General features: G+C 39.4%; 1 protein-coding gene across 1 annotated transcript; it reads left to right on the top strand.

Annotated features, from left to right (window-relative positions):
• Positions 1-2,449: 2,449 nt before the first annotated feature.
• LOC148721897 (uncharacterized) lies at positions 2,450-12,115 on the top strand. Its single transcript, XM_088735758.1, has 4 exons — positions 2,450-2,802; positions 6,458-7,708; positions 8,399-8,767; positions 9,735-12,115. Exons 1-4 carry the CDS (start codon positions 2,712-2,714, stop codon positions 9,911-9,913), a joined length of 1,890 nt encoding a protein of 629 aa, XP_088591884.1. The 5' UTR covers positions 2,450-2,711; the 3' UTR covers positions 9,914-12,115.
• The last annotated feature ends 1,999 nt before the right edge of the window (positions 12,116-14,114 follow it).

Genomic DNA, 14,114 nt, shown 5'->3' with positions numbered 1-14,114 from the left:
CATGGAGATGCACGTATTAGAATTAAAAAAGTCTGCGTCAGGCCAGTAGCCCATACAGCCTAAGCGACCAAATATTTCTACTCTCCCTTCCCCCTGGATGGGATGCTAGTCCATCACGTGGTTACTCCCCGTTTCAAATTCGCCTCCACACATTCACACACCTGTAGGATGTCTAGGGCGCAAGGACCATTAAGCCGGTATGCTTTTCCAGCCGGAACCATTGCAGAAGATTAAACAAATGCAATATTTGCAATTAGTTTAATAGTTTCAATTTTAAAAATCTCCGAACTATTACAAATTAATACTCTACCTTAAATAATTATTAACCACACATTGGGAGCTATCAAAGCAGCTACCAGCCGTCCCCAGTTAAAGTTGAGGGATCGTCAGTTACTCGACACCTTTTTATATATACCTTGAATATATATACTTTTGAATATAAACCTTGTACTGATGCATTCTTCTAAAGAAGAAAAAGGACAAAAAAGGACTTATTCCTCGGTTGTCTCTAAAGATCGTAAGTTTTATTTCCAGTTACTTTTTTATGGTTGTGGTTTCACTTGAATGCTAAATTTGACCCACCACGTGGTCCGTTGTCTTCATTGGTGGTACACCTAGCGATTCCGAAGTGTATAGGCACTTTTTATCAATTTTTTCTTAATATATTTCTATTAGTAAACCACGCAGAATCTAGTAGTCCAGAGAAAGAGCTGGAAAAAAGGTAATGGAAACCCTAATTAGAAGTATTTCTTCCGTAATTGTTGATGATTAAAAAAATATGCTGAAAAGATATGTTTAGGCCGCTAGAAGAGAGTCTTTCTGGAAAGCTCAGTTATCTCATTCAGGTGAGGCCCGTCCACACACACTTTAAAAGGTGTTGGCGGGTCTTCGCCACTCCTGTAATTCGCAAATAATTCCTCAAGCCTTCATATTTACCTTAGCTCGCGAGAAGCGAGACTGATTGAGTTGCAAGGCTGCGGGCTGAAACATAGCAATGAACGGAACTGCATCATGAGTCTGTCGCATTACCGTCAAATTTTTATTTCACCGGAAATCCGAAAAAACCAAAAACTAAACTTTTTTAAGCGGAAAAGGAGATAAAATTGTTAACCTTAGGGTCGCATTTTAACCAGGTTAAAGAGGAAAACGTCAATCACGTGCACGCAGGCAATATCTCAGCCGGCAAATAAACATTCCCGCGAATTAACCATGCAGCGAAACAGAACACTTTAAATCGCGATTTCTTCCTCACTCCTCTTTTCATATGATTTTTGCCCGAGTTTCCACCATCAAAAGGGGAATCTGGCGCGCATCTGGCATTGCTTGTGCAGGGACACTCAGATGTTCTACACTGGCTGGCTGAGTAATTTTCAGTAGTCGCTGGTACGGACCTTATAACTTGCCGGCACGGTTCGGTGCCTCAGACATCTTGCTGTTGCGGATAACTAAGGCTGTAATGTCCTGATAAATTGCTGTAGGGGAAGAACAGTTCTCGTCTATCCATAATCTCATGTAGGCAAGGAACACGCCAGCGTGTAATGGAGAAATTTCCCGCTCTTTCTGGTTTTATCGGCTCTAACCCATACGTCACACGCACCCACAAAATGACAACTTTGACCGCACCGGGCGCAGTTCTCTTTGTTTCAAAAAATTTTGGCAAAATCGGCCAGTCCCACCCAAGCACACCGGCGTCTTTCATGATTTCTAAAATTTTTAAAATTTTTGAAAACCGCAAAAATTGGGTAGCATTAGAAAATGCTTGTGCTGACAGATTTTAAGTGCGGTCGCACTTTGGGTTTGCTCGGCAAGTACTTATCGTATTTACATCCCCTTTTCCACTTAGAACCCACAGTGCTTGAGGTCTGTCAATTATAAATCACATTTCTGATTTATTTACCTTGAAGCAATCTTCGGCATCAGTTTGTATATTGTAGGCTGTAAGCTACATATAGTTCTAGTGTGTGTATCTCCGTGAACAGTGCCATAGGTAGTTATTTTTTACGTCATGTGGTCTCTACATTTTATTGAGAGAAAATTTTGCATTTTTTTTGTTTTACTTATAGAGAACTGATTTTCTTTTTTTTCTTTTTAATTTTTATTTTCACTTTATTTTTACTTTTTTAATTAACTATTTTTTAATTATTAATTTACACTTGTTATTTTTAATTATTGGATAATTTTTTTTTCAATTTATTATTTTTTGGTCATTCCGGGAATTCCGGGTATTCCGGGTATTCCGGCCGGAATTCCGGCATTCCATGTTTTCCAAACTACCCAATGGAACCCTTTACATTACCAATTTACATTATCAACTCATGTTGTGTTTACGTGTGAGCTTTTACCAAGGTAAACAGTTAGTACGATCAAGTTACCTAACCCTGTTACATTCGCCCAAGTTGATATAACCAAAATTACCAAATTACCGATGCATTCAAACAAACAATTTGTCAGTCAGTCAGCCCTTGAAACACAAAGACGCCCCTATTTAGAACGCCTTAGTCTAGACAAGCAATGATTTAAATGGAATTTTTTCGTCACTAGAATTAATTACCGTCTGACGTTTCTTGCAAACTTAAGAGATTTTAGTAGAAAGCGTGCTCAGCGGTGCACACTTTCCACGTTCCGCGAAAGTCAAGGTTATCGTTGAATAGAAAAACATCAACCTACGTGATTGAACAACGTTCAAGAGGGGTCGTCCGTAAAGAGCCACAATGGATCAGATCAAGACGAGGACCATTCTGTTGGTTACTTTTCTGTGGATCATGTCGTTTACGGTTTGTGTGATCGCGACTAGCTCACAAGGTAAACAAATTCCTTGCCTGTTTTATCAAGAATGTAGAAATAGAAAACCTTTTCATGTTTGCTTTCTCTCGCGTAGTTTCGTTTCTGAAATGTCAAGCTGATTTCCTTCAGTTTAGAGTACACTTGACAAGCAGCATATCTTTTATCTCTCTCACATTCAAACTGGTCAGATGTTCCATTGAGGATTCAGTAAAATTCTGATCAAATCTGAATATTTGCGTAATAAGATTTACTTTTATAATTTCCTACATTTCCTTGATCTAAGACGTTTGGGCGCAAACAATTATACAAACCTGGGTTTCACGAATGAACCTCCTTATGTTTGCCGAACTTTAAATGCAGTCATGTATAAAACACAATGTGTCAAAACAACTGTTTTATTTATGATCACGCGCTCTGCTTCACTTAATTATGATTAATCGGTTTTCCTGGCTTGAGATTATTGTTGCGCCAGTCTAAGCTAATGCAGACGAACTGTAATACTTTATTTCCTGATTGCAAACCGTTCTGTGTGGGTTTAACTTGTTTTTAGCTGCATTGAAATCATTCCAGCACTTTACACGCGGGTTATCGTTTCTTTAATAAACGTTTCCGTTGAGACTTTTGCGAAGTAACCCAAAATCATTCTTCCGGAAAATTGATTTCCGCATATTGACAATTCGGCGGCGTAAGGCTTTTGAGAGCTAAAGGACTGATGACACAAGCCATTTAGATGTTTAGTGAGTCCAAATGAATATTAATGATTGCTGGCAAAACAATTCAGAGCCATTTATATGAATTTACACGAACGCAAGTATTTTTTGATGAAGCACTTAATTCATCCATAGGCGTTCTTCAAAACAAAAGAACATGGAAGTTGACATGAACATACATAAATAGCTTGAAGAAATGATTTATCTGCGAAGTTATCCACTGCAATTGAGGTTGATCAGCATATTTCGAAATTCCTGTGAGAAAAAGTCTGTCTAGAAACTTAATTCCTATGATGAAATGTTTCAGTTTCAATTAACACTCCAGACAAGTCAACGTTTGCTGTAGACCGGAAGTACTCACTTGAACAGGTTAAATTTCTAAATAAATTTTTCGTATCACTGAGTCAAGGCAGGGGGATCTGACTAGAACACTTCCTAATGTTGTTTGTTACCTTATACATCTCAGTATATTTTTATATTTTTACAAGTCGCAAAGAATTTTTTCACGTCGCCCTTGGAACCTGTGTAAAAAAGAACGAATAAAGGCTGATAGTTTCGAAAGAAACTGTTTGGGGCTGCGTCGGTGGGAGTAACGAAAATAATTTAGATATACCAACAAAGTTGAAATGGTAAATTGGCCATTGTAACGATTACAAAAGCTGACGTTTCGAGCGTTGGCCCTTCGTCGGAGCGAAGGGCTAATGCTGAGCAAAAGCTGACATTCGCTCCGACGAAGGGCTAACGCTCGAAACGTCAGCTTTTGTAATCGTTACGGTGGCCAATTTACCAATTCAACTTTGTTGATATATCCAAATTATACTGTGTAAAAAAAGGACATCCTTAAAGGAAGTCGCAAAAATGTAAAAACTGAAACCGTTAAAGACACGTTGAGCTCTGCGTAAGCAGACCGTGGGTGCCTATTTTACATTGTGACGATGTAGTTAGGGAAAGCTGGGCCACCTCCGTTTGATCTGTCGCCAACGGCCTCCGATTGGTGGTGGAGGAGAATTGAAAAAAAGCCCAGGTAATTGTCCTTTAGAATGATCTGAAGGGAATTAATATGTTACTCATGCATGAAAGTTAACTTTTTCCTGAGAGAACAAAGGCTATGTTTCAGTAACTTGTTTAACCTGGTGGCTTGAAAATTCAAAGCATTGACTTAAATCGATAGTGCACAATCGCGCAAAATTATACACCCTTAATTTGGTAATCAACAGAAAACGTTTCATCAATGTAGCTGTTTTCAATTCGGAAAAAAAATTGTTTGATACAAAATGACTATTACCGTCTCCAACAATTGTGATCAAATTTGTCAATGTTTCACAAGTTTTTGTCAATGATTTGCAGCAAGTTTTGAACATTTCGTGATGACGATTGTAACAGTTAAAAACACGTTTATAGATCTGTAAGCCAACTAGACGATGTAGTGCGAGAAAAGGATGGGAACGTATATCCATCCGTAGATAATTTGAATATAACAACAAAGTTAAAATGGTAAATTGGCCACCGTTACGATTATAAAAGTTGACGTTTCGAGCGTTAGTCCGTCGGAGCGACGAAGGAAGGGCTAACGCTCGAAACGTCAGCGTTTATAAATGTAACGGTGGCCAATTTACCATTTCAACTTTGTTGATATAGTCAAATTATTTCGTTACCCCCATCGACGCAGCCCCAAACAGTTTCTTTAGAAACTATCAGCCTTTATTATCCAACTACACCTAGACGAGTACGAATAACGCCATAGACGAGTACAAATATCACGCGGTATTTGCACTCGTCTATTGTAGTACCGGTTAAACTGATTTTCCCGCATCCCGCAAACGAAGAATTGGCTTGTAGTTAGGGGAAAAAAAGGGTGGCGGACAATTTCAATCATATTTCCGACGACGAAGAGTCAGAATGGCTGGCAAATATAGATCCAAGTTCATTTGATGAATCGAACGAAGAAAAACAGCTTGACGACCAGAAAATTACTTCATTTAATGAAGAAAATAGAAACAGCAAGACAACAACGCGCCAATTCCTTTCCCCTTCGCATACTTCTGTCACGCAGTCCCCGTAAATAAATATCCGCGAAATTCGCCCGCAGAAACAACAGTTTGGCGTGTTGGATAATAAATAACTTATTAGACGTTTCGTTGTGTAGTATCGCTGAGTATTTTTACTCGTTATTTGTATTTTGACGAGCCCTACGGGCTCGTCAAAATACGACACAACTCGTAAAAATACTCAGCGATACTACACAACAAAACGTCTAATAAGATATATACATTCATCCGTAGATAAGATTATCTGTAGTCTGCCATCAGCCCTATGTACACCATAAGCAATTTATGGTTCTTAAAAGAACCCTGACCGTCTCAAAGGACCAGTTAGGTTTTGGTTGTTTCCTTGGAGCGCTAATGTGTAATTCTTAATTATTGGAAACTCGTCTTCAGTCTCGGGACAAAACTCTTTGTTCCGGCTTCCCCTCAATCATAGTCGCATAATTTTCCAGCGAATCTAAAAAAATTAAAGAATTGATTGGCGTCCAATTTGAATTGCCATTGTTCTGGACTTACTAGCCTCTCACACATGTGATAATCCTTTTGTGTTTCCACGTGAAGAAGAGGCTAATAAGTCCAAAACAATGGTGATTCAAATTGGACGCTATATTTCGATGCGGTGAATATTGTTTAGATATTTAATAGAGTAGAATGTAGAGAAAATCGTCCTTTCATCCACGATGTTACCAGATTATGGAATCAATTTCTACGACATTGGAATTGCTAAATCGACGCCATGTAGATCATAGCTTATGCTTGCAGTCATTTTGCTCAGCTTTTGCCGCCCTTTCCCACCGTGCTTCAAACACTTCTCATTCTGTCTCACTGGTTTACTTGTAATTACCTATTGAATTAGTTGAAAGTTATTTAAGTTATTATCATCTCGTTATTCTTCACTATTAACATCATCTTCACCAGCGACCTTGTCAGCAGCTCCATCATCTGTTTCGGCATCGCCGTCAAGCATCACGATCAGCACCAACATCGCCTCCGGCGGCACCAAAAACAACAGCGTTACCACCGTCATCACCAGCACCCTCACGTTCACCTCAACCATCAGAGTCAACGACAGCTCCCCCACCAAGTCACCAATACCACTCTCATCATCGCCAGCCAAAGCATCATCAGCGTCAAGATCATCTAAGCCATCAGCAACGGCATCAATATCTCCATCACCGACATCACTGGTACCTTCAGGATCACTTCAACAATCAGGGTCAGCAATAACATCACCGCTAACGACACCAACACCATTTCTGTCATCTTCAGCCGAAGAATCACCATCAGTGCCAAGATCTCCTGATACATCAGCAGTGACATCAACATCCCCATCACCGACAACGCCATTATCAAAGTCAGAAACACCACAACCGCCAACTTCACCATCATCACTAGCATCACCTCTAGAATCACTATCAACGCAGTTACTATCATTACTTATGGCATCTGGGTCGTCAACATTGGAATCGGCGTCGAAATCACCAACGATGGCACCATCATCAACGGCAATAATAAGGCAAACATTGGCGGTGTCAGCATCACCCCAACCATCTGTGTCAGCTTCAACATCAACGCCACCAGCACCGACAACGCCATTATCAAAGCCAGAATCGCTACAACCGCCAACGTCACACTCATCATTAGCATCACAATCGCCATCAGCGCAATTACTACCAGCAACAATAACATCTGGGTCATCACCATCAGAAGCAGTGTCGAAATCACCGCCACTGGCACCATCATCAACGGCAATAAAAAGGCAAACATTGGCGGTGTCAGCATCACCCCAACCATCTGTGTCAACTTCAACATCAACGCCACCAGCACCATCATCAACGGCACCACCTCCAGAATCACCATTAGCATCATTATCACCAACACTAGTGGCATTAGAGTCATTGCAATCAGAACAAGAATCGCAATTGATATCAGCTTCAGCATCAACCCAATCAACACCGCAACCATCAGTGACAAAATCAACATCATCATTGTCATTGACACCACCAGCATCACCAATCCAGTCAACACAATCTTCAACTGTAAGATTACCTTCCTCGTCAATGGTATCATCAGGTTTAATTAAACAAACTGTATCTACGAGAACAAAACCAACGACTATGACAGTGTCTACGTCGTCGACGTCGCAACCACCTACTACACCGTCAAAAGGTAAGATAATGAATAAGTAAATAAAGGCTCGAAACGTCAGCTTTTATAACCGTAACGGTGGCCAATTTACCATTTCAACTTTGTTGATATATTCAAATTATAATGAATAAGTACTTTTGAACTGTGGAATACCATCCATGCTTCATGTTTGCAGCACGATATTCATACTCTAGATGTGCGGTATAACATTTATATTTCAGATCTATAGTATATGATCAACACTTCAGGCCTTATTTTTTCAAAGACCTGGCAACGCTATCCCACGCATAAATCGCTACCCAGCAGATAAATGTTGGCAAACCGTACTGCGCAGTCCATCGGATAGAGATATATCCAGTGGATAGCGTTATCCACCCTTTTAACAATCGGCGCCTGATGTGATGTATAATATCCCTGCTTCAGATCTGTGGTATAACATCCATGCTTTAGATCTGTGGTATAACATCTTTGATTCGGATCTGTGGGCCTTTAATGCTATCCATTGTTTTAGTAGATACTAACATCCGGGACTCTAGGGTGACTCCTATTCATATCACACATGACCTCTGTACATGGTTGCTAAGGGGTGATCATGTCAATAGTAAGGTATCGCTAGTTAACTGACACTTTATCTAAAACGTTCTTGAAATTACTCAGTTCAGGCATTACTGATGAGATTTACGTCTTTTATTTGTTCTATGACCTCAATAGAGGGCTCCAAAAAATACGAAGGAAGTGGCAAAGTGGACGAACCTTGGGAAAGCGAATATGGAAATAACAAATCTAATAAGTACAGAGAACTTAAGGGCAAGCTGGAAAAACATTTAAGAGGAATTCTCGAAGAGAAATACAAACAAAATTTACTTTATATTGAGGTGAAAAACTTCCGGAAGGGAAGTATAATTTTCGACTTCACAGTTTTCCTTACGTCTACGACGGATGTTGACGCCAACAGTCTGAAGGAGGCAATAGAGAAAGGTGAAGGAGGCTCAAAAAACTTCACTATATCCGTCGAAAGTGTAAAGCAGGTAGCTGGCCCCACACGATCTACCCCAACTAAACCATCTGCAGTGTCTAAAGGTAAGGTCATGAAAAAAGGAAGCCGTCCATACTTCATACTTGCCAGATTATATTCTTTCTTTGCGGTGTAACATCCACATTTCAGATCTGGGGTGCAACATTTATACTTCAGATCTGTGGCACATCATTTATTAGTACTTCAGATCTTTTGCACAAAATCTTTAAAACAGATCCGTGGCATAACATCCACGCTTCAGTTCTGTGGTATAACATCTATTCTTCGTATCTGTGATATAGCATCTTTATTTCAGATCTGAAATACGAAATCTATACTTCAGAACTGTGGTGTATCATCTATACTTAAGATCTGTGGTATAACTTCTATACATCAGATCTGTGGGTCCATCCATACGTTAGGTTTGTGGTATGACATCTATACTTCAGATCTTTCGTATAACATCTATATTTCAGATCTGAGGTAAAACATCCATACTTCAGATCTGTGGTATATCATCTATACTTCAGATTTTTGGTATAACATCTTCTCTTCAGGACTGTGGTATAACATCTATACTTCAGATCTGTGGTATAACATCTACACTTTTGATCTGTGGTATAACATTTATTCTTCAGATCTGGGGTATAACATTTATTCTTCAGATCAGTAGTAAAACGTCTACACTTCAGATCTTTGGTATATCATCTATTCTTCAGATCTGTGGTTTTAACATCTTCACTTCAGACCTGTGGTATAACATCTACACTTCAGATCTGTGGTTTAACGTCTATACTTCAGACCCCGGTTGTTCGAAGGATGGATAACGCTATCCACTGGATAAATCTCTATCCAGTGGATAGCGCAGTACGTTTTGGTAACACTTATCCGTTGGATAGCGATTTATCCGTTGGATAGCGTTATCCACCCTTTGAACAACCGGAGCCTGATCTGTAGTACAACACCTACACTTCAGATCTTTGGTATAACAACCACACTTCAGATCTGTGATATGTCGTCTATTTTTTTCAGATCTGTGGTTTAACATCCAAGAATATTCAAAATCCGGCAAAACCACACACCCTATTAGTTTATTTAAAGGGCCATGCTCAACCAGCGTGCTTTGCGCGCCGTTGTTATTGTTATTGTCCGGCAACTCGATACTTTTTCCCCACAAACCCACAATACGGAAAAGAGTATTGCAACGGTAGTAGCGTTTGTCACTATTTTTATGGCAAAAATAGAAAAAGGATGTTATTGCCCAGAGTACAACCAAACTGCAACTTCGAGAGGGTATAGAACAGAACCAAAGACAAAATAGAAGGATCTGTAAGTGGGCAAACAGCAACTGAACATTTTACCATAATACGACCACTGCTCCCCGCTCAAATATCAGGTACAGAAATTACATTCTTGGACACAAAAGTGTACGGAAGCAAGAGGTTTAACAGAGAATGGACCCTAGATCAACGCATTACATAGAGAAGGAGACCATCGAATACTTGATTTTTTTGTCGTTTCATTCACCAGGCACAAAAAAAAGATTCGTACGAGGCCAAGCGATACATGAATAAATTCGTCACACTGCACGTTTAATAAAAACATGCAGTTTCAAAATTCGCTTAAATAATAGAGATTAAATGTATCTCTGAATTTGATTTCGCCGTGAGAGAAAAGTCAGTCAAAAACTTACACGGGATTAGGCTAGCGGTCGATTGTAAATGTTTCCCCATCTGACGGTCACCCAAGTGCTAAGAGGAGTTTTCTGTTTGACTGTGTAGACCTGTGTAGCAGGGCCTCAGCGAACTCGCGTCTCGTTTTCTTGCCAAATCCCAAGACTGTGTTTCGCTCATTCCATGCTTTTAAAATCGACTTAGTAAGCCATATAATATGGCAGCTTTCCATCCCTGCAGACGAACTCTTTTTGATGGCTTCATTATCGCAAACGCAGAATGAAACGACAAAAATACTTAGCAAATAGACGACAGACACTAAAGAAACTAGCGGCATACATTGAGACACAGCACTTTTACAAACTTTGACATAATTTGACACAGACAAAGTTTTGGAACCAAACTCCAATATTGATTCGCGTTTGAGTTATTAAGTGACTTGAAATGACAAATATTGACATTGAATCATAACAAAATGTGATTTATTAATTTATAATTTAATCAGAAATCAAATGAAAAAAAATTTTTTCTACTTACATCGAAAAATGAATATGAAGACAAATTGTCTTCGCTGACACTTCTACACCGAACATATATTATCACGCAATCTAGCTCCTCTCCACCATGGACCACTATTCTGCTACTGAAATTTTCAATACTCGTATTCGACAATTAACAAGAACAAGACTCACAGAAAACACAAGGTATTAAGTTATTCAGATAAATGATGATGCGTTCTACCCGCTTTCCACCTGGTCGCAAAAATGCAACTCCTCTTTTGGAAAAATCCTGTCGGAGATAAAGACACATTACATACATACATAGGTTAATTGACCACTCCCCATAGGGGCTTTTCAGGGCCAATACCCACCCATCCCACCCAGGGGAGGACATCCACCACACAGTGATCTCGTGCGTGGGAAATTAATGTCTCCTACCCCTAACACTTCAGGAGACGGGGCCGACGGTTTATTCGTCCTTATTTGAGAAGACTAGAATATCTATCCATTTCTTGATTATAGAAAGGTAGAAAATTCTCCTCACTTATTTTAAGACCATGAGTATTGGTCCGGCCGGGACTCGAACCCTCGACCTCCCGCACAACACAATCCGGCGCTCTAATCAATTGAGCTAAACGGGAGGCGGTTAGCTCATTCAAACTTGAGCTGTTTATTCACGGCATTATTCACAGAATGGATTCTTAAGGCCTGGCCAAATGCACACAACATTTCAACGCAAACTCTTGTAACATTATCGCGTGCAACGTATTGCACACGTCTGGCCATCCCGTAGTAATATGTTGCAATACGCTGGATCAAGTTTGAAAATGGTCAAATTTTTATTGCAACGTTTTTGGATATTGCAAGGTGTTGCGTACGTTTGGCCTGCACCTTCATAACTTCTAAAAACATGATCTAACATTATTGCAAGATGCTGCGTTGAAATGTTGTGTGCGTTTGACCGGGCCTTAACACCGCAACATTGGGCGCCGAAGAAAAAAGGGACAGAACAGAGCAAGACACTTTCAAACTTATGCTGTTTTGCCACGGTAATGGCTGTTGACCGCCATTAACAACTGAATGGATTCTTACATTGCAACACTGGGTGGCTGAGAAAATGGGAGAGAAAAGAATAAGAGAAATGAACTTCTTCTTTGTATATATTTTTCAGTTTTGTTTTCTACAGCATCTGTAAAATTTAGTTTATTAACTTTTATACATTAAATAATTTTTTCCTCTACTTTTGTGTCTGTTGTTATAAGAGCTTATGACCAGCCAAATTGAAGATGGAATCTACTCTTTTTGGTAAATCCTTCATCTGTAATATGCGACTTTGCTCCTACTGTGTCTAAAGGGATGCTAATTCATAGCTGATTCTGTCACTTTAAAATCTTTTAAAATAACTGAATTTACTTTTCATTTGAGCTCCAAAAGTTCCATCGCGATTTGGATAGAATGGAACGAGTTAGGAAACATTAAAAAACTTATTACAGACTTCTGCTGGAACGTATTGAACAGTTTCGTTCTGCCCCGAATTGTGTGTGAATTGTGAACTTTGTACTTTTCGGAATGCCTGCGCTCATTTTTGCATTACCATACAGAGCGATCTCTTCGATCCATCATGGAAAGAAAAAAGATTTCCAAACATATAACTTTAAACGGGTGGCGAAGCTTTCCATGACTCTGCATCTCACCCAACAAATACAAGCCTTACAGGGTTAACCAATTGCAGCGTTCATTCTGACGCTAGTGATAGCAAAGTCGCGTATTAGATTTCAATCGAAACCCCCCCTCCCTGGCATCTTTCTGTCAAAACAATTCAGCTTCTCAAAACCACTCCATATCATTAAATATCATTTTGTACTTCCTTGTGGTCTCTCAGCGTTAGTGCACAATTTAAAAACTCATAATTTATATTTGTTTTATGCTTGCGCTTACAACACTTGCCACACACACACACACACACACACACACACACACACACACACACACACACACACACCTCCTCTCCTCTATTAAGTCCACTATTTTTGTGGAGATTTGGGAACACTTTCATCAGTGACTCCATACTTTAACACCCGTAACACCACAAAGCATTCGATCCCAGAATTTTCTGCATGAGCCAGTCAAAGCTTGACAAAGCTTAAAATCCTTTCCTTTACAGCTTAAAATAGTTTTTTAGATAAGTTTGCAGAAATTATTCCACGAGTAAACCATTTTTCCCTGGAAAACACTGCAAGTAGCAGAGAATAAAGAAATCCTCAGAATAAGACATGAGTAGATATGCCTACTTGTAATTCACCTTCCTTCGGAAGGTGAATTACATGTAGCCATGTGCCATCAAGCAAATATTTCGGCGTTTTCCTCCAGGTTTAAAGATAAGAATCGACCGATGACTAAAGTTTTGTTCACGTAACTTCTAAAACTATTTCCTCTGCATTGCATTTTAATTGTCGTGAGATATCAAAAATTCTGTAGCCCAGCAGTGTTTCGATCCCGAACACATAACATTAACATTTGCAAGACAATCAACTCATTTGGAAATGATAGATCGTCAAAAAGTAAAAATTAACAACTACGTCCAGAATAATTTGTTGGCTATAATTCTCCCCAGAGTACTGGTCTGCTAATCAAAAGTACTGAGGGGGGAGCATCATCACTGTGCAAGATATTTTGGGCATTCAGAACATGATCAATTTATTCAGATAATGTATCATAAAATGAAAAAAATTTAACACCATTTGATCTAGCCAGAACTAATAAAAAGTAGAAAGAAAATTTACCAAAAAAGGGAGAAAAAAAAAATAACGCGAAACGGGGAGGGGGAGAGGTTGGAAAATTTTGGGGATCACATTGTTTTCATGTCTTTTTCACTAACCTCGCCGCTCTGTGTTTCCACAAGGAACACAAGTGTCGTGTAAGGAGCATGTATATGTAAGTCTTTAAGAACTTTGCAATTGTCGCTTTTGAAATTTGAATATTGGGGCTTGTAATTGAAGTTTGTGATTTAAAAATCGCCCTTTAAACTCATTTGGACCAAGGATATTTCCCTCTCGGTTGGCGTTGAAATCTTCGCCGTCTTTAATTGGGGATACAATTGATGACGTTGGCGCCGTCATTGTTGGAGATGGTGACATTGATGCTTTTATGCGTGATACATCGCTTTAATTTTGAACGCCTTGTAAAAAAAAAAGGGGTAAAACTGAAAGAGAAAATGCTTGCCCGAGTCAAGGCGACTT

The sequence above is a fragment of the Stylophora pistillata genome, chromosome 10, assembly GCF_964205215.1.
Source record: "Stylophora pistillata chromosome 10, jaStyPist1.2, whole genome shotgun sequence".
Lineage (NCBI taxonomy): Eukaryota > Metazoa > Cnidaria > Anthozoa > Scleractinia > Pocilloporidae > Stylophora > Stylophora pistillata.
The sequence above is the reverse complement of the archived record's forward strand: the minus strand, read 5'-3'. Positions and strand labels throughout refer to the sequence as shown.